Consider the following 24,757-nt stretch of genomic DNA (forward strand, 5'->3'; position numbering starts at 1 on the left):
CTTCCCTTCCTCCCTCGCATCTCCCCTCGTACCCGTCCCCACACGTCACTTTAACCCCTTTCATCCTGCAATAATTTTTTTCCCCTACACTCCCCTCTTCCTAACCTTTCATCCCTCCTCTGCCGTCCCCATCCCACTCTCCCTGTCTGTCTGTCTGTCAGATCCCTCCCTCCTTTCCGCCCCTCCCTCCTCCTCCTCCCTCTTCTCCCCTCTTCCCTTTCCCTTCTCCCTCCCTATCTTCCTTCTCCTCGTTCAAGTCATATTTTTCTTTTCTTTTCATACTTTTTCCTTCATTTCATTCTCGTCCTTTCCCCCCCCCCCTTTCCTTTCCCCTCTTCCTTTTGGTCTCACTCTTTCTCTCATAACCTTTCTTCTTCCTCTCTATTTGCATCCTGTTCATAGCATTTTCCTTCATCGTTCCCTCTGCCTCTTACCATTACCCCCTCCCTTTCTATTCCTCTTTCCCTTTTTCTCCTCTCCTTCTTCGTCAACCTTTCTCACTCCCCCTCTCCTTCTTCCTCCCCCTGCCCCTATCCCTTCGTCCTCTCTTCCCTTCTTCTGTTTTAGCCCCAAACTCTCTCTCTCTCTCTCTCTCTCTCTCTCTCTCTCTCATTCTGCATCCTTCTTCCTCCCCCTGCCACTCCGTCTCCTCCCTTCCTTTTTTTTCCTCGTCTCTCATCTTCCATCTCGTTTTCATCATTTGCCTTTCCTCCATTTCTCCACATTAACCTCTCCCTCCATCCCTCCATTCTCTTCCCTCCTTCCGCTTCTTCCGTCACCTTCAGTCTTTCAGTTTCTATATTCTTTCTCCTTCAGTCTTTTCATATTTTTCCTCTCTTTGCTTACCTCTTGTCCTCAGTCTTTCCTTGCTGATTTTATTTTTTTTTTCATTCTCACTGACAATCCCTTTTCTTCCTAAGTGTTTCATTCTTCATCCATATTTTCAGTCTTTCCTTATTCACCTCCTGTCTTCAGTCTTTCATTTTCCACCTCTTTTCCTTCAATCTTTCATTGTCTTTTACTTTGTTTCATTCTGTCCTTGGCCAGTCCCTCTAACCTCTCTGTGTCTTAGCGTCTGTCCTTCTGCGGCTTATCTCTGTGCCTCCCTGTCTCCGTTGCCACAAATCCCATTAATCCAGCCCTCGCCTCTCGGTTCACTGCCCCCCCCACACACACTTCACTGCCGCCCGGTTCAGTGCCCCTCCCCGGCTCACTACCTCTCCCCAGTTCAATGGCCTCCTCCCCCCGGTTCACTGCCCCCCTCCCCTGGTTCATTGCCCCCCCCTTCTCTGTTCACTACCCCCTCCCCAGGTTCACTGCCCCCCTCCCGAGGTTCACTGCCCCCCTTCCACCGGTTCACTGCCCTCTCCCCCAGTTCAATGTCCCCCTCCCCCGGTTTACTGTCCCCCTCCCCCCCGGTTCACTGCCCCCCTCCCCCGGTTCACTGCCCCCCTTCCCCCGGTTCACTGCCCTCTTCCCCAGTTCAATGTCCCCCTCCCCCGGTTCACTGCCCCCCTTCCCCCGGTTCACTGCCCCCTCCCCCGGTTCACTGCCCCCCCTCCCCCGGTTAACTGCCTCACCGCCCCTCCCCCCCCCGATTCTGTGCCCCCCTCCTAGTCAAGGTTACGGGGGACTCTTAAGTGTATAGCTGGTCACGGTATACTGTATTGATTACCTCTCTCTCTCTCTCTCTCTCTCTCTCTCTCTCTCTCTCTCTCTCTCTCTCTCTCTCTCTCTCTCTCTCTCTCTTTCAGTGATCTTTCCTTGAACTCTTCTATCCCTTTAATTCAGTGATTTGGGTCATTAACTCTCTCTCTCTCTCTGTCTCTCTCTTTCTCTCTCTCTCTCTCAATCCTCTTGCCTCTCTTTCAGTGATCTTTCCTTGAACTCTTCTGTCCCTTTAATTCAGTGATGTGGGTCATTAACTCTCTCTCTCTCTCTCTCTCTTTCTTTCTCTCTCTCTCTCTCTCTCTCTCTCCATAATTTGTACTGCCTTTGTAGTGGCGCTGAAAAATGGCCCAAAACACAATGGACTGCAGGAAATAGTTTGAGCGAAAGATGAAAGGGAGTGTATAGAGAAGGAAGGAAAAAAAAAAAAAAGGAAGAGCAAAGAAGTGTGGCAAGGAAAAAATTAAGATTGGAGGAAGGGGAAGCAAGGAAGTTGAGATTAAAGAAAGGGAGATAGAGAGAGAGAGATGCTGTGAGAGAGAGTAACAAAGACGTGAGTGGAAGAGAAAAAGAGGAGCATTGTGGGAGAGAGAGAAGGAAGATGTAAAATGGAAGAGAAAAAAAATTTGTGTGTGTGTGCGTGTGTTAGGGGGGTGAAAGTACGTGGAGATATTAAATATAGAAAAAGGTTAGACGCTGTGCGAGAGGGAGAGGAAGAATGAAGAGAGGAGAAAAGAAGGAAGGAGGGATATGAGAAACGTTTTGTGTGTGTGTGTGTGTGTGTGTGTGTGTGTGTGTGTGTGAGAGAGAGAGAGAGAGAGAGAGAGAGAGAGAGAGAGAAATATAACAGAAAGGGAGTAAAGGGGGATACGATGTCAGACGAGAAGAAAAGAAAATTTGAGAAAGATAAATGAGAGAGACAGACAGACAGACAGAGACAGAGACCCGGGATGACTGAAGAAGAAAGAGAAGGAAGGGATAAAGATTAAGGCAAGGAAGAGAAATGAGAGGCACGTTGAGAGAGAGAGGAAGATAAAAGGAGTGAAGGAAGGAAGGAAGAAATTTTAGAGAAGGGAAATGAAGACAGGCTTTGAGACAGAGAGGGAAGGAAGACAGAAGAAAGGAGGGAATGAAAATAGGAAGATCAGAGAATGGAAGGAGAGACATACGGAGAGAGGAAGGAAGAGGAAGGAAGGAATGATGAAAAAAGAGAGGAAGCAGAAGGGGAGTGAAGAAAGGAAGAAAGATTAGTGAACGGAAAGAGAGAGAGAGAGAGAGAGAGTCGTTTGTTTGAACCCCTCGCTTGCCTTTTGTTCCTGTCTAATGTTTGTGTCTTTATCTGTTTCTGTCTCTGTTTATCCATTTTTCTGTTTTATTTGCCATTTAATCTGTATAATTATCTATCCATATATTTTTTCTTTTTTATCTATCATTGTCTATATCTTTATCAATTTGTCTGTACCTGTTTAACCCCTCCAGTACGTTGACATCACTCTTAGTATTTCACTGTTACTATATTATGGAAATATGAGTAATTTAATCAACACAAAGGACAGTAGTAACGTACAATGAGCAAAACATATCGCTTGGGAAGAGGTGTTAGGGAGCTTCCTTTACCGACGAAAATGAGGGTCTTCATTCATTTCAGGAGAGACTTACGACCTTAGGAGATTAAATACAGTCTCCATTAACCTGTTCATTGCGAGGGGTCTGTCTCTGTGTAATTAATATAAGGGTTTGTATTAGCGAGATTAAAATGAGAGAGAGAGAGAGAGAGAGAGAGAGAGAGAGAGAGAGAAAGAGAGAGAGAGAATCAGGAAGAAGCCATACTGAAAGACGAAGAGAGGAGAGAAGCGTAAGAGAAACAGAGAAAAAGATAAAGGAAGTAAGGGGAACAGGAAGAGATAACAGGTGAAGAAAAATTTGAAAGAAAATTAAAGAGAATGCGAGAAACTGTCGATCAACCCCAGTCAGTATGACCGAGCAGACCCATCAACCTCAGGCAAGCAACCGCCGCAGCAGGACCATCCCGTGCAGTGAATAGATGCTCATATGTAGGTGACAGCGCCTCGTCATAGCGAGGCGCGGGGTAAAGTTTGGAGAATTGGTACGTGCGTGGACTCGGCATTTTCATCTCCCAATACAGATGAGTTAGTGGATAAATGAAAGAAAAAATGAAAAATGTAGGAGGGCCAGGGAAAATTCTCTCTCTCTCTCTCTCTCTCTCTCTCTCTCTCTCTCTCTCTCTCTCTCTCTCTCACACACACACACACACACACACACACACACACACACACACACACACACACACACACACACACACACACACGCCTCATCGACCCACCCCTGCCAGCTTCCCTGCCCTGGCAACAGATGGCGGGCGTGTCGGGTCGGATGGTACTGCCCTAATGTTTATTCCGGACTGGTGTGCTCCTGCTGGTGCTAATGCCCTCTCTCTCTCTCTCTCTCTCTCTCTCTCTCTCTCTCTCTCTCTCTCTCTCTCTCTCTCTCTCTCTCTCTCTCTCTCTCTCTCTCTCTCTCTCTCTCTGTATATGTGTACCGGGTATATAGATAGATAGGTAATATGCAGACAAACACTATCAGTACAACTATTGCCTCATCTAGCAGTCATTTTTTTTTTCTTTTATTTGAATTTATCTGTACACTTTTTTCTTGACGCAGCATCCTGTGAGGAGTGGCCGTGAGATAAGAAACATAATGCTTGTCAGTTCCTTCTGTGACACACTTCCCTCTCGTATCCATTCGCCAACCATGTCTCTCCTACAACCCGCTGCACACCCCTCCTCAGTAACGACCCCTCCGCTCACGACATACAACCCTCCCTCATGCATTACATAAGCTCTCTCTCGCAGTATCTCCCGCACAGTGCAGCCTTGAGACCTAATTTGTTAAAGAATTTCCCCAACTTCCTCTCAAAGCCTTGGTTTAGCAGTTCCCTGGAGAGCGATTGGTAAATGGTAGATGCGAACTTCCCTTGCCGGAGCCATTCAGGAAGTACCCAGAGAGAGAGAGAGAGAGAGAGTAGAATCACAAACATTTTAGACCTTTATGCAGAAGCAAAAGGAGAGGAGAAGCAGGATAATTACTTTTAAAAATTTTATAAAAAGAAAAGCTATTTATTGGTAGGTGTATAAACACACACACACACACACACACACACACACACACACACACACACACACACACCGTAAGTTATGTTCATCTGTGTACCTCAGTATATATATATTTTTTTTCGGAGTTTATCATATCTTTCTTTTCGCGCCTGTACTATGTGTAGGTGAACTTGGTGGCCAGGAGAGGAAAAAATTGTGATTATCTTGACCTTCTTGTTACAAAGCCATATAAACTGTCAAGGAATAACTGGTACTGTGATTTCGACTGTTAGTGTGGTTACATACGCAGTTTGTGAATGCGGCTATTTTAAGTATGTAAAGTTAACCCCTTCAGCGAAAGAATGTCTCTTTTTCATTTTATCGCTGCCACCTGATGATTTTATTCACTGTAAGGAAAAACTTGTAGTCGGTGAATGTATAAGTCTTCATTAACCACTTACCTACGAGATTACCTTGCTAGACTTGATCGTTTGGAACTGAAGAATTATGACTAGGAAGACGTCGCCATACTGAAGGAGGTAATGTCGTTGTCTGGTATGTAAAAATGAAAAAAAAAAGTGATGCAGTTCATGCTATTAAACGTATGGTCGAAAACGTTTGAGGTATGAAGGCAGGAAAACTTTATAAAGAAATAACTTGAGAATTATTTCCGCTTACGTTCACTGGATCCAATCGTCGTCAAGCAGTTTGTTCCTAAATATTTTGTGTGGCAAATTGTTGCTATTGAAGGCCTAATATTAGCAGGGGCGTTACCAGAGGGCTTGTTAATCACCCACTGAGAGGCGGATTGCAGGTAGGGACAGCGATGAAGGGGGAGTGGAAGGGGAAGAGGGGATGAATGGGAAGAGAGGGGAGAGGTGGGAGGTGAAGGGGGGCGGACGTGAACTGGTGGTGACGGGAGGAGAGACGGGGGGGAAAGTTGGTGATGAGAGGGATGATGGGAGGAGAAGGTGATGGTGATGAGAGGAAGGATAGAGACGGGAGGGAGAAGCGGATGGTGAGAGGAGGGAGGGAGGGAGGGAGGGAGGAATGATAGGTGGAGGGATGGTGACGCAAGAGAGAGAAGATACAGGAGGAGATATAGAGGAAGAAAGGGAAGTTGTGTAAAAAGAAATTAAGGGGCGCGAAGAGGAGGAACTAACCGGAGAAAGGTATCAGCAGGAGCGGGATGGAGGGATGAAAAGATGGTGTGTGAAAGATACAGATGGGGAAAAGAAAGAGGTATAGACGGAGAGGGAAAGAAGAAGGAAAGTGATACGAAAGTACTGAAAAACTGAAGTAAAAGCGAAGAAAGAGTATGAGGCACAGAAGGAAGATAAGAGAAAAGGAAGTATAGACGTAGAGGGAGAGGAGGAGAAAAGGTCGTAGAGAGAATGTAGAAGGGAAGGATTGGAGACGAACGGGAAGAGAAGAACGGAAGGAAGGAAGGAAAAGGGAAAGAGTATTGACGGCAGGAAGGGCTGCTTGTGACACGAGGGAGGGGAGGCGTGACGGGGGATGAGAGAGAGAGAGAGAGAGGAATAATAGAAGAGAAAAAAGAGAAAGTATCATTAGGAAGGTATGACCAAGAAAAGAAGAGAGAATGGTGGAGAGACGGAAGTAGAGAAATGATAGCGGAAGATTTGGAGGTGAAGATGGAGTTAGAGGTGGAGGTGGAGGGGGAGGTAAAGGTAGAAGTGGAGGTGGAGGTGGTGTTGAAGAGGAGGCAAGGAAGAGAAGGATCGATGGCCCTCCTTGATGGATTATCCCAGCCTTTTAGTCAGAGGATATGGCGAGGGTGGAGGTAGATAGGATGGGATAGTGGTAATGGCAGGCTGGGGTAATGGTAGTGGTGGTAGACTGGGTGGTGGTGGTAGTGGTGGTAGATTGGGTGGTGGTAGTACTGGTGGTAAATATAGTGGTGGTAGTACTGGTAGGAGTAGCTAGGATGTCGCATAAAAGGTGGAATTACACACATCACACGTCACCTTATCCGCCATTACACAGAACAACCGTAATTATCTCATCATATACAATCTCTCTCCTTCCTTGTACGCCCAAAATTATTATACTCACGTCACCACAAAACGACATTCTTCAGGTGGGGATAATTGCTGTAGTTAGAGAGCAATTCCTTCTGCTAAATAACATGATCTTGAGGCAGCGTGAAGGAAATACCCAAATACGTCCAGAGCAGCGAAAGATCTGTAAACTGCTTCACACTCCACTCAGTTGTACATAACAGCCGTACTTACACCTCATCATATTAAACCCGCCATTACATCACCTTTCCTTTATATTACATGGAATGCTTGTAATTACCTCTTTGCCTTATCAGGAATTTCCCCCCATTATATCGCCACTTACGTCATTACACATATATCATTATCACGTCATATTCAGCTTCAGATAGTTACATTGCTGTTCCCTTTAATGTATTCATTATTACCTCTAACCATTACATTAACTCCCATAATTACAGTATGCTATAAGTAACTCTTAATGACGAGAGGCTACTCCTGACCCAAATAATTATCTATCTATATATATGTATGTGTCTATAGATAAACAGATAGGTAGATTGATAGATATACACAGAGAAAGAATGGAAGCAGACGTGAGAGAGAAGGCCATTAGTTATGGTTATAGTGATTGCATAGGAGAGAGAGAGAGAGAGAGAGAGAGAGAGAGAGAGAGAGAGAGAGAGAGAGAGAGAGAATAAATGAGAGGAGTAAGGAGGAAGACAAGACAATCTCAGAGCTGCTCCAATACTGATCACCTTCATTAGCCCGGATGTGAGCAAGAATGTGAGCACCTTATGAGGAGAGAGAGAGAGAGAGAGAGAGAGAGAGAGAGAGAGAGAGAGGGAGAGAGAGAGAGAGAGAGAGAGAGAGAGAGAGAGAGAAAGGTGAAGGGGAAAGTATAAGGGATGAGATTGGATGAGGGTGTGAAAGGCAGGAGAAAGATATGAAGGACTTACAAAAGGGGAACTTGAAATGAGAGAGAGAGAGAGAGAGACAGAGACAGACAGACAGACAGACAGAGAGGGGAAAACATCGAAAAAAGGAGAGCCACAAGATGATCGCCGCATAATATATCCTAGGGTCTGGAAATGAACCGATATTGATGTTTGCTCCTTTATATATATATATATATATATATATATATATATATATATATATATATATATATATATATATATATATATATTTTAACATAACATTTGGTTCTTTGTCTTTGCACATGTGTTAACTAATGATTTAATTAAAAAAAAAAAATAGTGACTTTTCCCATACAGTGCACAATAAAATAGAAACAACTCATAATCAGCCTTGACATTGTGAGGGAGAAAAAGAACAAGGAGGAAACAGCAGAAAAGAGTGAAAAATGTGTTAATAAATCTACATAAATGTATTAAAAACTGATTTTATAAATCAGCTGAAGTGGGCTTTATAAATGAGAACGTTACTTTGCTGATATTTCTCCCATATAAACAAAATCGGCTGGCGTTAAACTGAAAAAAATACGTAAATGCGTCACTAGAAATTAAAAAGTTAATTGAGATCATTTCTGACATTTAAGATGTTATAATATTTCTCAACGAACACTAAATCATATGCCGTTTGACTTAAATTTGGAAGATAACGCAATAATAACCCTTTGAGGAATACAATCAGTTGAATAAAATCGCTTTGTGTTAGTGTGAATAAAGTGAAAGTCAGAGAAATACCTGTCTTCCCAGTATCGCTTGAAGATAATTTACAACTGACGAAATGCAGTGAAAACCCTATCTCTACTCGTGACTGTTTCAGATGGGTTCGTTTTTTCCGCTATGCAATCGTCAGAGTTTGGGAAGATAGTTTTGTCTCTGTTCATAAGTTACATTAAAAGAAAATGGGGGAATGTGTATCAGAAAACGATTGTAAAAAAGAGTACGAGAGAAAGTTAATAGAAAAAAGAAAGAGTAAGAGTTTGAGGGAAAATAGATAGAAAACTGTGTGAGAAAATAATTGACGCCATTTGTGAAAGAAAAAAAAAATGTGTGCAAGAGAGACAGGAGACTCAGTAAAAAGAGAAATTTATGAGTAAGAGAAAAATCATGTAAATAAATTGCACGTGAGAAAGAGAAACGTTCAAAAGAAAAGCAAAAGAAAAAAAAAAGAGGTATATGTGGGTTAGGAAAAAGATAAAGGACCTGGAAAAAGGAGAGGAAGATTATTGAAAAAAAAAAAAAAAAAAAAAAGTAAGGCGATATATATATGAGGGGTGAGCTGGGGAGGAGACGCGTGAAGGATGAGAGAGATTAAGTGATAGATGGCAGAGGGACCGAGAAATGAAGCGGGAGTGGTGAGAGAGAGAGAGAGAGTTACGCCATTACACAGACTTCATAAATTTGGAGGTTCCAGTGATTTGATCTTGATGGCATTCGTTGAGAGAGAGAGAGAGAGAGAGAGAGAGAGAGAGAGAAAAAGAGAGAGAGAATAATACAGACAGCGCAGATAAAACGATCCCAATCAGATCGTCTTGGCTCACTACTAATTGAAAAACTTTGTCTTTACACTTCGGAGAGAGAAAGAGAGAGAGAGAGAGAGAGAGAGAGAGAGAATTTCACCCTTCATCCTGAAAACAATTATACCCTTCTTCAGAAATATCAAAGCATTTTTTTTTTTACATCAGTAACACAATCTTCGTAAGAAAATCATCCTTCCAAGAAATATTTCCCCCTTGAAAAAAAAAAAAAAAAAAATTCCCTTCCTTCCCAACCAAGCTAGGACGTAGTAGGCGTAGGAGAGGGAGATCGAGAACTTTGAAAAATGGAAATAAAAAAAAAAAAAAAAAAAAAAAAAAAAAAAACTTTCCACTGGAGGTTTGAGAAGGAGGCCGAGAATTTCTGAACCATAAAAAATAAAAAATAAATAAATAAAAAACTTTCCTTTCTTCCAACTCAGACGAGGATATTGGAGGCGTAGGATTTCTTAACCTAAAATTGTATCATCATCATCATCATCATCATCATTATGAAATTATTCTCTCCAAAAATAGGGTTGGAAAATACTAACTCATAAAAATAAACTAATAATGATAAGAAATTTAATTCCTCTTTTTTCTGCGTTTCCACTCAGGCGAAGACATGGAAGGCGGAGGAGGGAGGGACCGAGGACATGAAAGGATGGAGATAAAAAAAAAATAATTTCTTGTTTCCTTCCTTCCAGTCCAGTTGAGGATGTCGGAGGCGGAGGAGAGCGAGACCTAGAATTTCTTTAGCCTTTTTGACTGCCGTGGGATTATTTGAGCTGAGTAATATCGTAGAAGATCAGAAATATACACTTTGAATACTTCCTTCCTTCCTTCCTATCTTCCTTCCTTCCTTCCCTGTTTCCTTTTTTCCTTCCTCCTTGCCTTTCCTCCTTCCTTCCTTCCTTTTCTTCTTCCTTCCTTCCATCCTTTCTTTTCTTCTTCCTTCCTTCCTTTCTTTTCTTCTTCCTTCCTTCCTTTCTTTTCTTCTTTCTTCCTTTCCTTCCTTCTCTTTCTCCTTCCCTCCTTCCTTCCTTCATTCCCTCCTTGCTTCCTTTTCTCCTTCCTTCTTTCCTTCCTTCCCTCCTTCCTTCCCTTACACCCCGGCGAGGACTTGACAGGCGGTGGAGGAGGAATATAGGCAAAAAAATAATAAGGTTTTTCCCTCCCAAGCGAGGATATGGAGCCGGAGGAGAGGGAAACCAAGAAAAAAAATTAATAATAATAATAATAATAATAATAATTCCATCTACCACTCAAACTAGGATGTGGAAGCAGGAAGTAAGGAAGAACCAAATGATAATAATAATAATAATAATAATAATAATAATAATAATAACAACTTTTTTCCCTTCCCTCTTCACGCAGGCGAGGACATGGGAGGCGGAGGAGAGGGAGGGCGAGGGCGACACAGACGGCGAGCATTCCCAGGGCCTCACTTCCACCCCAACTCCCCCGTCAACGTCACCACGCAGCTGGGGGCGCACGCTTACCTCCCCTGCAGGATCAAGAACTTAGGGAATAAGTCGGTGAGTAGGGGAAGATAAGGGATGAGAGAGATTGAGGAGAAAGAGAAGGGGTGGGAGAGAGATGGATGTTATGCGAGAGAAGAGAGAGAGAGAGAGAGAGAGAGAAGAGTAAAAGAGAGATGTAAGAGAAAAAAAAGGAATGCGGAAACGGTGAGAGTGGGCGAGAAGTTGAGAAAGGAAGAAGAGAATATTGTGTGTTGATAAAAATGTGTGTGTGTGTGTGTGTGTGTATGTGTGTGTGTGTGTGTGTGTGTGTGTGTGTGTGTGTGTGTGTGTGTGTGTGTGTGTGTGTCAGTGATAAACAAACAGACAGAAAGCAGAAAGAGAAATGCGAGGTGGGGGAATGAAGAGAGAGAAGTATGTGTCATGTGGAGAATGATGGAAAGAAGTACGACATATAATAACAGAGGAGGAAGATAGGTGGTTTCTGGCACACACACACACACACACACACACACACACACACACACACACACACACACACACACACACACACACACACAAGGAACGAAAGCAGTATACTGTAAATCAGGACCTGTATGCGTGCGACGCACTGCACGTAAATAAAAGTGAGGGCAGTTTGGTGCATGTAAATAAGAACTTGTTTACGTTTTCATTTTAATTTTCCTGATTTTTTGTTCAGGTAAACGTATAATTTGATGTTAAAAATTACGCTTTACTGGAAAAATTATAAAAATAGTTTAATTATACATCGGTTTTAAAATTCATGCAGCTGATATAGATTGTGGCATATTTTTTCTTTATTAAGCCTGAGTAATTTAATAGACGTATAAAGATGATATATAGAACGAGCCTTCGCGGAATATATAATAATATTTCATCCAGAATGAGCAAAAAAAAATCAGATGTGCTATTTATATGAGGTAGTTTGAATGGAGGAGGGAGGGAGGAGGTGAGGAGGGGGAAGTTAGAGGAAGAGGTGGAGGAATGGAGTGGGGAGAGGTATATGAGTTGGTGTGAGTTGGAGAGAGGGTAGCCTATTGTCGGACAGGGAGACTTGGAGGCATTTCGTTTGTGGCCACCTATTCGGAATTAAGGCAGTTAGGTGTTGATAGGTAGATAGATAGATAGAAAGAAATAGATGGAATGACAGTGGCACGAGCTTTAACGCCTTAATTTTGTTGCAACACCCAGACGGTTTAATTACACTCCAAGATTTTTCAAGACGGTGGGGTCAGGTAATCACATCATTAATCCTTTTTCTACCAGAATTCTTCCGTAAACAGAAAGTAATTGTTTGTGGATAGCAGGAATATATATTACGATGATGACCTATGCGTGACAGGCTTTAAATAATGCCTCTCTGTAACAATGCCTAAATATTGCAACCTTTATTTACATTCTTGGCAACAACCCTTTCATTTCTGATGCAGCATGCCTAAATTAAAGTCAAGAGTATTAGATAGATCCTGGACTATGAGTGCCGTAATATGAGCCATCGCTAAACTTCTACGGAATCACTTTGTGTCCGAATAACCTGAGAGTGTGACTGACGGAATGGGCCGCTGCGAGAGATGATTCCACATCCAGAGAGCGGATAGTTCATAACTGTAAGGATATTGTGACACCTTTATAACTATCTGTCTATAGCCAGATACCCCGTAATGGATGGCAGTTTGTCTTTGAGTTAGTAGCTTTACAGGGAGGGACACTAACCTTCCGCCAACCTACTTGTTGACATGTAGGGAACACGTATGGGTTGGTTACCACTCAGCGTTTAAATGGTTTCCAGGCTAACAGCGAACCATTAGGATTGTCACTCAGTGTAAAGCCACCTGAAAAGGAAAGAAGAGTAATAAAAAGTGACAAGAAATATGGGAGAAATAGGAAGAGAAAAGGGCAGACACAGAAAAAGAATGATAAAGGTGAAGGAAGAAGTAGGCAGCACTAAATCATATGAGTGGATGATGGTCGCCACCACCTACCACCTTTAGTGACACCTAAAAATAAAAATAAAAGATTTAGTTGTTGGTTCGCTGTTATTCTATTGGTCTCGTATTTATTAATCTTGATATATTAGCGGTAAAAGACGCAGGTCACTGATAACGACATAGACCCTTTGCAGAAGAAATTACAGATAAGATTTTTACTTCCATAGGAAATAAGCGAGTAAATCCGCGCGCGCGCGCGCGCGCGCACACACACACACACACACACACACACACACACACACACACACACACACACACACACACACACACACACACACACACACACACACACACACACACACACACACACACACACACACACACACACACACACACAGGGCCATCGAGTGTCGCTTAAGGTTTTCAAAGGACCCACCATTTTTTTCTCCCTTTCCCTCCTCCTCCCTCCCCAACTTTCCCCTCCCTTCTCCCCCACTTTCTCCTCCCTTCTCTCCCACGTTCCCCTTCCCTCCCCCACTTTCCCCTCCTTTCTCCTTCACGTTCCCCTTCCCTCCCCCACTTACCTCTCCCATCTCTCCCACGTTCCCCTTCCCTCTCCCACTTTCCCCTCCCTTCTCTCCCACGTTCCCCTTCCTCTCCCATTCCCTCCCTCCCTCCTGTGTTATTGTGTTGACGTCAAGTGGGGGGAGTGGTATTGGAAATTTGGCTCTGATATCGGGGACCTTTGTTTTTTGGTGGCGGTGTCGTTTTTTGTGTTAATTTATTGCCCAGAGTGACGAGGGTCGGAGCGATGTTTGTTTTGTGTGTTTTTTCCCTGTGTTTTTTCTGGGTCGTGGATCTTGATGAGGTTATTTAGTGGCTCCTGGGACGATGGGGAGATGGAAGGATGATCTGTATTTCCGTGTATTGTTTTAATGTGATGAATAAGAGGGATTTCTATTGCGTGTGTGTGTGTGTGTGTGTGTGTGTGTGTGTGTGTGTGTGTGTGTGTGTGTGTGTGCCTGGCATGGCTGTTTATTGCTTTCTCGTACAGGGAACTGGAAGGATTTTTATATGTTTGTGAGTTTTACCTCCGTTGCACCTGTTCGGGTTCCTCTCTTGCTAGGTACAGGGAAGGACTAAAGTTGCCCTAATATTCTACCATTTCTGCTCCTCGTATTCCTCTGATGGCAAGTGTTCCTATAAGCTGAGAGAAGCTTGGACTCTTTTCAGCCCATAGGTGATTCTCTTTGATAGAATGCATGAGGGAGGGAAGTGACAGACATACTGTAATTGCCAAGTAGACCCAGTGAAGTAGGAGGCGAACTTTTATCCTTAAGTCTTCCATCATGAGCAAAAGTTAATGACAATCTCCTGCCAGCATTATTTTTACGAACATGTCTCATTCCTTCCTTCTCGTATATTCCTGAAATTTAATCTGTATTGGTATCTGTCCTATAAATACATTATTCGTGTATTACCATGCAGCGTCACAGCCAGCAAGGATGTGTTGGCGAGCCTTTGATGGTGAGAGTCAATTTCTCAGAGGTAAAAACATTGGTCGATCTAGCCCTTTGAATTCGATGTTAGATTTTTCTAATTAATAATGCTATCTGAGTACTACCCTAAACTTTTAAAAGATCATGTTGTGAAAGTGTTAATGAAGGCTGTATCTCCCCATCCCTTTCCCCATTTCCACAAGTTTATCCCAAGCTCAATAAAAATCGTCCGATGAGAGGAATGAAATATAAAGTACGTTATCGGACTGAAAGGATGAACTCTTCGGGGGACCTCTTACAGTGAAGGGGTTAAGGAACAATCTATCAAACCTACTCCAGTTCCAAAGTCTATCCCAGTCTCAATAAGATAATCAGGTGAAACGAGGAATGAAATATAAGTCGTGGGATTGAAGAAAGTTAACCTTGTCCGGCAGTGGTGAAAGGGCATCTGCCACTAAACTGACAGTCTGATCGATGACGGCTCACTGACTGACTGTGCGTGACGTCTTCTTACGAGCGTGACCTGAAAGACTCCGGTAACGTGATATGAACCCCAGTCAGCCTTGCACACGGGTTCGCAGATTGCCTGACTGTGTGTTTTGCCATTGCGAATCCGGAACTGTTGGAATCCCACGTTCGAGGAGTAGGAACACTGGATTTTTCACCTATCTTTTTGCTGTCTGTTGGTTAGGCCAGGTTGAGTTTGGGTTAGGTTGGTTTAGCCTTAGGTTAGATTAGGATAGGATAAGTTAGATTAGGTTAGGATAGGATAGATTAGACTAAGTTCGGTTCGGTTTGGTTAGCCTAAAGGTCAAGTTAAATTAGAGACTAGATATGAGAATAAACGTATGCTTTTGTAGATATGAGACCTCCTTCATTTTACATCCTTTCCCTGTTCCTAGATGGAGTTTCTGGATGATGAATGGCTCAACATTGTTTATGATTCCTTAGAGTTTTGTTTTTCGAGATTCTGTATTAAATGATGATTGAACGGATGTATGTTTTATAATTTCCTTACCTACCCGTTCATTGGATGATGATGATGTTAATGATGATGATAATTGTGATAATAAATGACTGGTGGTGTGTTGACTACATTATCTGTATTTTTTTTTATTCTAGCTGCTGTATAATTAACTGGAAAATAAGGCGTGCAAAAAGAAATGATGCATTATTAGTGGGATAAAAGATGATGATTATAGTTAGTGACTGACGTGTTGGAGGTGCGGGGAATCTAAAATTGCAGGTATTGATTCGTAATGTGGTTGAGGTGCCGTGACTCGCGCGCTCGTGTGTGTGTGTGTGTGTGTGTGTGTGTGTGTGTGTGTGTGTGTATGTGTGTGTGTTTAGGAGGGGAGGTGCAAGTGAGGCCACCCATGGCGATGCAGAGGCCGTAACTAATCAGGTGTGTGCGAGGGGGGACGTTTTAGCTTTACTGCGGCTCTGGTGCGGCTGTTCGTGTGTGCTTGCTGCTCTGGCTCTGTTTATAGAGCCGTATTATATTTGACAAACAAGATTTATAGCACATTTTCCTGAGTGATTTTGACCCACCGTACGTCGTCAACAGTACGATATAAGAACGTATTAAGCAATATTAGACAAAATCAACGAGGAAAAGGTGTAAGGCATTCTAAACTCACACCAGATGCTACGCTAGGTGGTGTACGGAGCATAACGTGTGGTGTGAGTTCCGTCATTAAATAAACACACTCCGATTTAAAGACACGTAGCACACATACGCTGTGTGGCTTGCGTAACGTTTGGTGTGGGACGGCGATAAGGGATGGGTACTGCTTAGCTTCCCGACTAGACCACCTGGAATAAGGCCTGTATCCGATTTCGACCTCTGTGTGACGAGGACAGGATACCCCAAACTGAAGTGAATCCTTATCAGTGTCAGTCAGTGTGTGCGATTCTCCCGCAGGTATTTTTCATCAGCAACCGCGAATCACATGTCCTGACGGTGGCTGGATACACATTGATCTTAAACACGCGGTTCACGTCGAGGCTCAGATTTATTGTCAGCTTTATTTGCCGTCGTATAGTCGATAGGCATTAATTCTAAGTCTTCTCTTTCTTCACAGGTATCATGGATCAGGAACCGTGACTCGCACATCCTGACGGTTGACCGGTACACATTCATCTCCGACGAGAGGTTTACGGCGTGGCACGAGGCGCCCACACAGACCTGGACGCTGCAGGTTCGCTTCGTGCAGGAGAGGGACGCCGGCAGCTATGAGTGTCAGGTGTCAACTGAACCCAAGATGAGCCACTTCGTCACGCTTAGAGTCATCAGTGAGTCATCAGCAGTTTTGAATAGGCCTATGCATTATCCATTAGTAAATATTTGGTAGATACCTTGATCCACTTGGTCAGAATATCCTGGCGGTATTCAGCAAATGTCTAGTCCACTGTGGCAGGGAAAAGAATTTAGAGTTAATACAAAAGCATATGTGCCTTCGGTTTACACTTTGTCTAGGGTAATACAGAAGTGCTTACCTTTGGACGGGTTGAAAATTTTTTAAAAATAGATCATGATATATTACCTAAGTTGTGTGATTTTGAATAATATGAATTTGGTTTGTGTCACTAATCTCAATTCCTCTCTGTCTCTGCTCCCCTTTCCTATCTCTTCATGCTGTACTTTCTTTACTCTCGCCCTCATTCAAACTCTGTCCACGCTGCATTTTATGCCTGCACTTCTTTGCCTCATATCTCTACCCATTTTAACCCCATCTTCGTCCTCATCTCCTCCTTTTTTCCCTCCGCCTCTCCTACCCTCCTCTTTTCTCACTGCTCCTTCTGCTTCGTTTTCCTTTCCCCTCTGTTCTTCTTTCCTCCCCCTCTCCCATACTTCTGCTCCATCTCTTCCTAATCTTCCTCTTCCTCCCTTACACTCTTCTCTAACTACTCCTCCTGCTTCCTCTTTCCCCCCAACCTCGGTTCTCCTCCTCCTCCCACACTCCTCCTCCTGTTCTTCCTGCCCCTCCTCTTCATCCTGTTCCCTCTCTTCCTCCTTCTCCTGCTATTCCTCTTCATTCTCCTCTTCCTCAGCCCCCAGCGTGAAAATAGCGAGTGAGAGTGACCTGTATGTGAAGAGCGGCTCCACGGTCAACATCAAGTGCATCATCTCAGACGCGCCTCAGGAACCCACCTACATCTTCTGGTACCACGTAAGTCCTCCCGTTAGTGAAAGTCCAGTGTTGTGGATTTGCTTCACTGGATATTATTGTGTGTGTGTGTGTGTGTGTGTGTGTGTGTGTGTGCGTGTGCGTGTGTGTGTGTGTGTGTGTGTGTGTGTGTGTGTGTGTGTGTGTGTGTACTTCTTACCCTTATCTATCACTAAGTATATAAGCACACACACACACACACACACACACACACACACACACACACACACACACACACACACACACACACACACACACACAAACACTTCTACTCTCAACCCACTTCACACAACACAAAACCACTCACCCATTCCAAATCCTCCCCCCACACCTTACCCCTCGACCCCCTGCGTCACCCACCATCCACACCCCAACAAAAGTGCACTAGTAATTAATAAGAGGCTATGTGGGTGTGGGGGGGGCGTAGTACATGCAGGACCTGGCGTCAAAGGCAGACTGTTCAAGAGGCGGTGTGATACCAGTCCCTCGCTCATGGTGGATGGGGGTGGAAATAATTTTGCCCTTTTGTTTGTAATTTGGTTTAAAGTTTTTGTTTTGAATTATGGGAGAATGAGATGGCTGGAGGAGTTGGTGAGGGAGATCGAGGACGCGGTGGAGAGATAAGAAAGTATGTAAGCTTAGGAGGACAAAGTGGAAGGATGAGGAGAGGAGAATATGTGGGTTTAGGACATAAGAGGGTGGTGTGTTGGAGAAGGAGGGTTGTTACTGAGTAGGGACAGAAACGTTTGGAGGTTCTTTTAGTTGAGGCCACTCAACATAGGATGCGGCGTTAGGCAGTAGATAGATAGATAGATAGATAGACCGATAGAACAGTTAGATCATCGTAGTAACAGAAACATGCACACGCACACGTAAGCTTAAAGCTTTTTAAAGTTTTTGATTGGCTTGTGTTTTGATTTTGGTGTAGTTTTTTTGTTGTGGCCAAATAAATTTACACAAGCACTGTTACACATACACATATAATATTATTTATAGGCTTTTGTTTGTGTGTGTGTACATCTGGTACTCAGAGAAAAGCACACACACACACACACACACACACACACACACACACACACACACACACACACACACACACACACACACACACACACACACACACACTGCCAGTTTTTATACGTATGTCTGCTTTTTCGTCTCTATCAATTTATCTGTGTCCATCTCTCTCTCTCTCTCTCTCTCTCTCTCTCTCTCTCTCTCTCTCTCTATATATATATATATATATATATATATATATATATATGTAAAATATTCATGGCTATCCATCAGTCTGTCTGTATTTATTTAATATCTATATGTATATTTACGCGTCTACTCTTATTCTCCCTCCCCAACTGTCGCAACCCCCTAGAGAGATTGGTGAAGACCTACTTTGATTAACTCTCTATCTCTCTCTCTCTCTCTCTCTCTCTCTCTCTCTCTATGCCTTCCTTTCTTTCTGTCTCTGTTGCATCCATCCATATAATTTTCCTCTTCACACACAGTTTCATTTTTCTGTCTTTCATCTCTTCTTTCTCTCAGTTTCTTTCGTCCTTCCTATATTTCCTTCCCCTTCACACATTTTTCTGTCCATTTCTCAAAACTTCTCTTCCCCATCAGTTTTCGTCACGCCCTCACGCATATTTTCTCCTCTTCCCCTTACTCTTTTCTCTCCACCTCATTTCTCTCTCATCACTTTTCTCCCTCTTTTCAGTCACACTTTTTTTTTTTTCCTTCCCTGACTCTCTACTTAATTTTATCACATTCCCCCCTACCTTCTCTCACACTTTTTCACCTCTACTTCCCAGTTACATTTCGTTCTTCACTCTCCTCTTACTTTTATTCTTCTTTGCAGTCTTTCTTTTTTGTCCCTCTCCCTCCCCTCTTTCTCACTCTTACACCTTTTCCTCTCACTCACTCGTTAATATTGTTCCCCCTTTTTCTGTCACGGTCTTTCCTCCTCCCTTTGTTTCTGCTCTCCCAGTTTCCCTTTCTCCCCATCCCTCCCACTCTTTCCCCTCTCTTTCATCTCCGTCAGTTCATTCCCTTGTTTTCTTTCACACTCATTTCCCCTTCCCTTGCGCTCTCACACACTCAGTTTTTCCCTTTGTTTCTTTCACAGTTTCTCCTCTCCCCTCTCTTACATTTTTTCATTACTTCCAGGCACCCAGTCCTTCATCGTTCCCTCATCTCTCTCTGCAAGCTTTTATCGCGTTCTTTTTTATTTTTTATTTTTATTTTTTGGGGGAACTTTCTCTCCTTTCTTTCTCACTCCGAGTTCGCTTTCTCTCTAACTTCCCTTCACTTATTCTCACCTCTTCTCACATTCACTCATTCCTTTCTCCCCCATCTCTCTCTCTCTCCCGCAAATTCTTTCCTGTCGCGTTCTTTCTTCCACCCCTTACTCCCACGCTCAATTTTGTCTAATTTTCTCCCTGCACCTTCACCCTTCATCTCTTTCACACAGTTTCACCCCTTCCTCACACAGCTACATTTTCCCATTCTTTCTGCCACTTTTTCTCCCTCCCCATACTTCCACACTCAATTGTCCCTCTGTTTCTTTCACACCTTTTCCACTCCCCTCACTACTGCTCTCTTTCATAACCCTTTTCGTTTCCTCTGTAGTCCTCCTAAGCCTCTCACCTCCCTCTGACTAATATTCTCTCCCCATTCTCAAAATCTGTCACCTCTTTCAAATTATCTGTCAAATTGTCTTCTTTCCTGTTTACTTTTCGTATCTACTGTAAATCTGTTTTGCTCTTTGTGTCAGTCTTTATACGGTTTTTTGTATTTATTAGTCTTTCCATTCATCCATCCATCCATCCATTTATTTATATGTCTGTGTCCCCAACGTCCATTGGTTAACCCATATCCTATCATCCTATCTACTTTTTCTCTTGTCTCTCACACTTCTTCGCTCCTCATTTTATTTTCTCCTCTCGTTTTCATACAGTTTCCCCTCTCTCTCTCTCTCTCTCTCTCTCTCTCTCTCTGTACCATCCTCCCTTCTGAGCATAAACTAGCATAGGAGTACGTAGGCCTACTATATTCAATCCCATTTTCCGCTTCACTTCAATCTGTTTCTACTCCCACCTCCCCCCTCCTCCTTCTCACACATTGTCTCCTGCCACTTACACACTTCTTCTCTATCTCTTCCCCTTCTCTCTTTCTTTCACGCACATTTTATCTTCTTACTCACTCAGTCTCTTCTCTATCCCTCCCTCCCTTCCCCCCACACAATGTCTCCTGTCAGTCACTCATCTATTCTTTGTCTGTTGCCCTTTTTTCTCCCTCACACACTGTCTTCTGCCACTTAATCACCCAATCTCTATCTCCTTTTCTTGTCATCTCCTTCCATCCCCCCTCCCCACACACACACAACCATTTTCTCTTTTCACTTGCTCATTTTGTCTTCCTATCTTGTCACTCACTCATTCTCATTCTTCTCTCTCCAGCCTCCCTTCCCTCTTACCCAATACCTCGTTTCACCCTCTCTCTCATTCACTTATTTATTTCTCTCCTTTTTTCTCATGTATTGGTGGCTGTTGTGGCAAGACAGTGGTATCTTTTATCGATTTCATTTTCTTAGACTATCCACCGACTTGAAGTGTTGACCTACTCTAGATTAATCAGTAATTCGTTGCTTGGGTCTGTATCTGTGTCGGTCTGTCTGTCTGTGTTGATCTGTTAACTAGTAATCTTCATGCCGACCCTCTTGCCTTCATACATCAGACATACGTACATACACACATACAGATATATATACTGTACAAGGCCACATACTCATTTACTTCTGTGGTTACATACTTATTTGTTTACTTCAGCCGCGTGCTGCCTAACCTGTCTATCTGTGCTATATGTTTATCTGTCTGTCCATATATCCATCCACTCATCTGTCTATCTGTCTTTGTCTCTCTGTCTGTCTGTCTAACCATCTACTTAACCATCTATCTACCCTTCTCTCCCCAGGGCGACCGTCGGGTGGTGAAGGGCAACAGTGACCGCGTGCTGTCCGTGGCGCGGCGCCCCCCTGACACCTCCATCGGCACCCTCACCATCCCCTCCGTCTCCCTCACCGACTCCGGCAACTACACCTGCGCCCCCGCCTCCCTCAAGACCGCCTCAGTCATGCTCCACGTCCTTAGCGGTGGGTCTCAGGGAACGGATCTTAACCCCTAGTACCCGAGGACGCCATCCTTATCGTTCTTTTGACCCTAACTTGGCCTAAATTTTCTTCGCTTTGTAGTCTATTACCTGTAGCTCAGAGGCAGAACAACACAATGCCACAGCTCCGCATTCTTCCAGTAGCACTTCTTCGTGACTATTTTCATATTCTAGTCTTAATAAAGATGGAGAGATGGCAGCTTTAGGCCAAGTTAGTGCAAAAAAAGAGCACTGCCTATTCTTGCTACCATCAGTCGCTTTTACTCACCTTGGAGAGACTCTTCGGACCGGAGGGGTTATAGATAGACTTACCCTTTCAGTACCCTCGCGCTCTCCTAAGTTGAATGAAATCGCCTGGGGATGCAAGAATAAAGCAGTAAGAGACGTCACGTGGATCAAGGGGTAATCTCTGCCAAATGATATGCATTCTGAAGTCGGTGCAGGGAAAAACAGGAAAGAGCCGAGTTTCCCTTACGTTTCGGACCACATAGAGCCCATCCTGCTGTGTAGTCCAAAACGATAGAGAAATAAATAAACACAGCATGACAAAATAGATTCTGGACTCTCAGTGTCCTACCATAAGCGTGAAACAGGAGAGTGAAGGCCCAGGTATGGGGTTTGCTAATGTCTCCTAAGTTAGCGGGAGTGAAACAGTTCGTGTCTGAAAACTGTTAGTGAACGACAGACGGACAGAGCCGTTCTTAGATATGTTCCCGGATAAAAAAAGTAAACACACACACACACACACACACACACACACACACACACACACACACACACACAACTCTTTCCTGTGTTTTTCCTGCCACCCATGTCATCCAGTAATCAGTAAGGGACGTATTATTAGAAATGGGTGCCCGTAGGTGTTGGCATACTCTCAATGATTCGCAGTCCTCTAGCAAATAGCAGTTGTTCTTGCCCGCAATTAGCCTGAGTTCCACGTTACTAAATTAAAACGCCAGTCATAGAGAAAGGTCAGAAATGGTCCACTATCGACAGGCACTTCAGAAATTATCTTCAAAACTAGAGACTCGTCCACGTCTTTGTGCTCTCAACTCTAGTGATACGGCCCTTACTCCTGAAATAGCTAAACTCCTGATATGCGAGTTATATAACCCTCAAACGACAACGAAAATCTTAATTGTGTTTTCAGACGGACAGACGATTTTAAGAATGGTCTTCCGTTGTTTGAGGATTAAAACGGTCTCCACTAATCCTCTGATGATGACAGGAAGCTGAATCCTTTTCTTCTTGCTAATAAGGCACGTTCCTCATTAATATCTCCTCCAGTAACATCTCCAAAGCACTGGGTTCAGTATACGATGTGAGGATCACCCTGGTGTGTGTGTGTGTGTGTGTGTGTGTGTGTGTTTGTGTGTGTGTGTGTGTGTGTGGCCTCTTAATACCCTCCATATGTGTGTCGGTGTGTTTCGTTTCCACCTGTCTAAACCTTTAATTTTTCGGCCAGGTGAGCACCCCGAGGCAATGCAGAGCGGGACTAACTCAGCCTCCAAGACGCCCCCCAAACCCACCACCTCAGCCGCACAGCAGAGGACCCACGTCATCCCATTGCTGCTCATCACGGCGCTGCTTAGTCTGCTGCACGGCGCCACCTGACTCCTGTACCACTGAGCTGTTCCTCTCGCACCTTTAACAGCAATTAGACCCCCTCCCCTTTTCCTCCTAGCATGGAATATCGTGTAGCAGAAACAGTGATAATGCCGCCGCGTCCGTGCGTCTTTCGTCAGTGATTTTGTGATGTGTGAAATAATAATAATAGACCGTGACTCCAGCACCGTCAGTCGCAATGAAGTGACTGAGGAGTGCCACGGTGTTGTAAAAGGAGACAGACACCCACTACAGCCTCCTATGGTCGTCTTGTGAGAACCTGACAGGACACATTGACATAGCAGAGGGATAGTTTGAGTGGTGACAAGTCTCTATGGTGTAAAGCTCTCTAAGACAAGACAAAACTTAAAAGAGTCAATGTTTCTATAATAGGGGAAGGCTACTGTTGTGTCGTTCTGTGTACCGTAATATCATTCAAGGAATCCCAAATGCACTGTCACGATTAAAAGTTCGCCAACACTTCCCTGCCGGCTGTGGCAATCCTGGTGTTATATGAAAATTATTTATATGGGCTGGATGGCAATGTGAAGTAACGGCAGAATAGTGTGAGAAAGATCGATACTCTCGGACTCTCGTGGAGGAATGAGAAACGATCGTAAATATAAAGCTGACAGGAGATCGTGGGTAAACTTTTGCTCGTGATGGCGCCAGGCGACTTGCGTGAATAGTGCAGAGTCTCAGCCATAAACCCTGGACAAAAAATAACGAAAGACGCGTGAAAATGGGTGGCGGAGGACAGCTTAGCGCAAATACCAGCTACGGTACTTTGTTTACCCAGAGAAGGTTTCGCGCGTCCCCGGAATTGATGTTGTGACTGTACGTGCGATGGCTGTCACTCACCACCGCGCACCAGCCACCTTTTCATATTGCCGTGGACAAAACTGGAGATGTACATAATATTTTTTGTAACTGCGAGAGATTTTTATGGTGTACAGAGTCTAGATAGTGTGAGAGTGGGAGTCATTAATCGCACCCTCACCCCTACCTACCTACCTATCTACCCCCCTTTGCTTTTCACAGGGAAGGGAGTTAGTATATGATGACAAAAAATATACATATAATAAAGATACAAAATGGAATAAAAGTCCTTTTCTAGGTCACTCCTCTTCCCTCTTTCCTTCCTCTTCCCCTCGTCCTTCTTTGCCTCCTATTCTTTCCTCCCTCTTCCCCTCTTCCTTCTTTACCTCCTATCCATTCCCTTTCATCATTCGTCACGCCTCTTCCTCTTCCCCTTTCCTTCTTTGCCTCCGTTTCCCTCCCCTACTTCCTGTCTGTTCCCTCCCGCCATTAAAGTCACTCCTTCCTCTTCCTCTTCCCATCTCTCATTCCTTATCATCATTCCTTTCTCCCATTTTTCCCATTTTGTTTCACTTCACATTTTTACCCACGTTCCCTTTTCCCATTTCCTGTCTCTTTTCATCCCTCACTGTTGTTCTGCCTTCCACCCTTTTTTTTTTTTTTTTTCCCCTCTTCCAGTCTCTCACTTTCTCCCGCAACCTCTTCGTATAACCCACGGTCCACTTAGAGTCCTACGTCTGTCTGAGTACTTTCCTTTCAGCCAGGTCTCACTTGTCCCCT

At 43.8% G+C, this 24,757-nt stretch overlaps 1 protein-coding gene across 1 annotated transcript in view; it reads left to right on the forward strand.

Annotated features, from left to right (window-relative positions):
• Positions 1–23,167, forward strand: part of LOC145406424 (lachesin-like) — a 50,480-nt gene extending 27,313 nt beyond the window's left edge. Inside the window, exons 2-6 of the mRNA XM_080277580.1 lie at positions 10,665–10,825; positions 16,301–16,511; positions 17,271–17,389; positions 21,356–21,533; positions 23,019–23,167. Coding sequence (XP_080133706.1) covers positions 10,665–10,825; positions 16,301–16,511; positions 17,271–17,389; positions 21,356–21,533; positions 23,019–23,167 — 818 coding nt within the window. The remainder of the gene's footprint in view (positions 1–10,664; positions 10,826–16,300; positions 16,512–17,270; positions 17,390–21,355; positions 21,534–23,018) is intronic.
• The last annotated feature ends 1,590 nt before the right edge of the window (positions 23,168–24,757 follow it).

This window comes from Coenobita brevimanus, chromosome 70, assembly GCF_032717465.1.
Source record: "Coenobita brevimanus isolate Jiangsu-jjx chromosome 70, ASM3271746v2, whole genome shotgun sequence".
Taxonomy (NCBI): domain Eukaryota; kingdom Metazoa; phylum Arthropoda; class Malacostraca; order Decapoda; family Coenobitidae; genus Coenobita; species Coenobita brevimanus.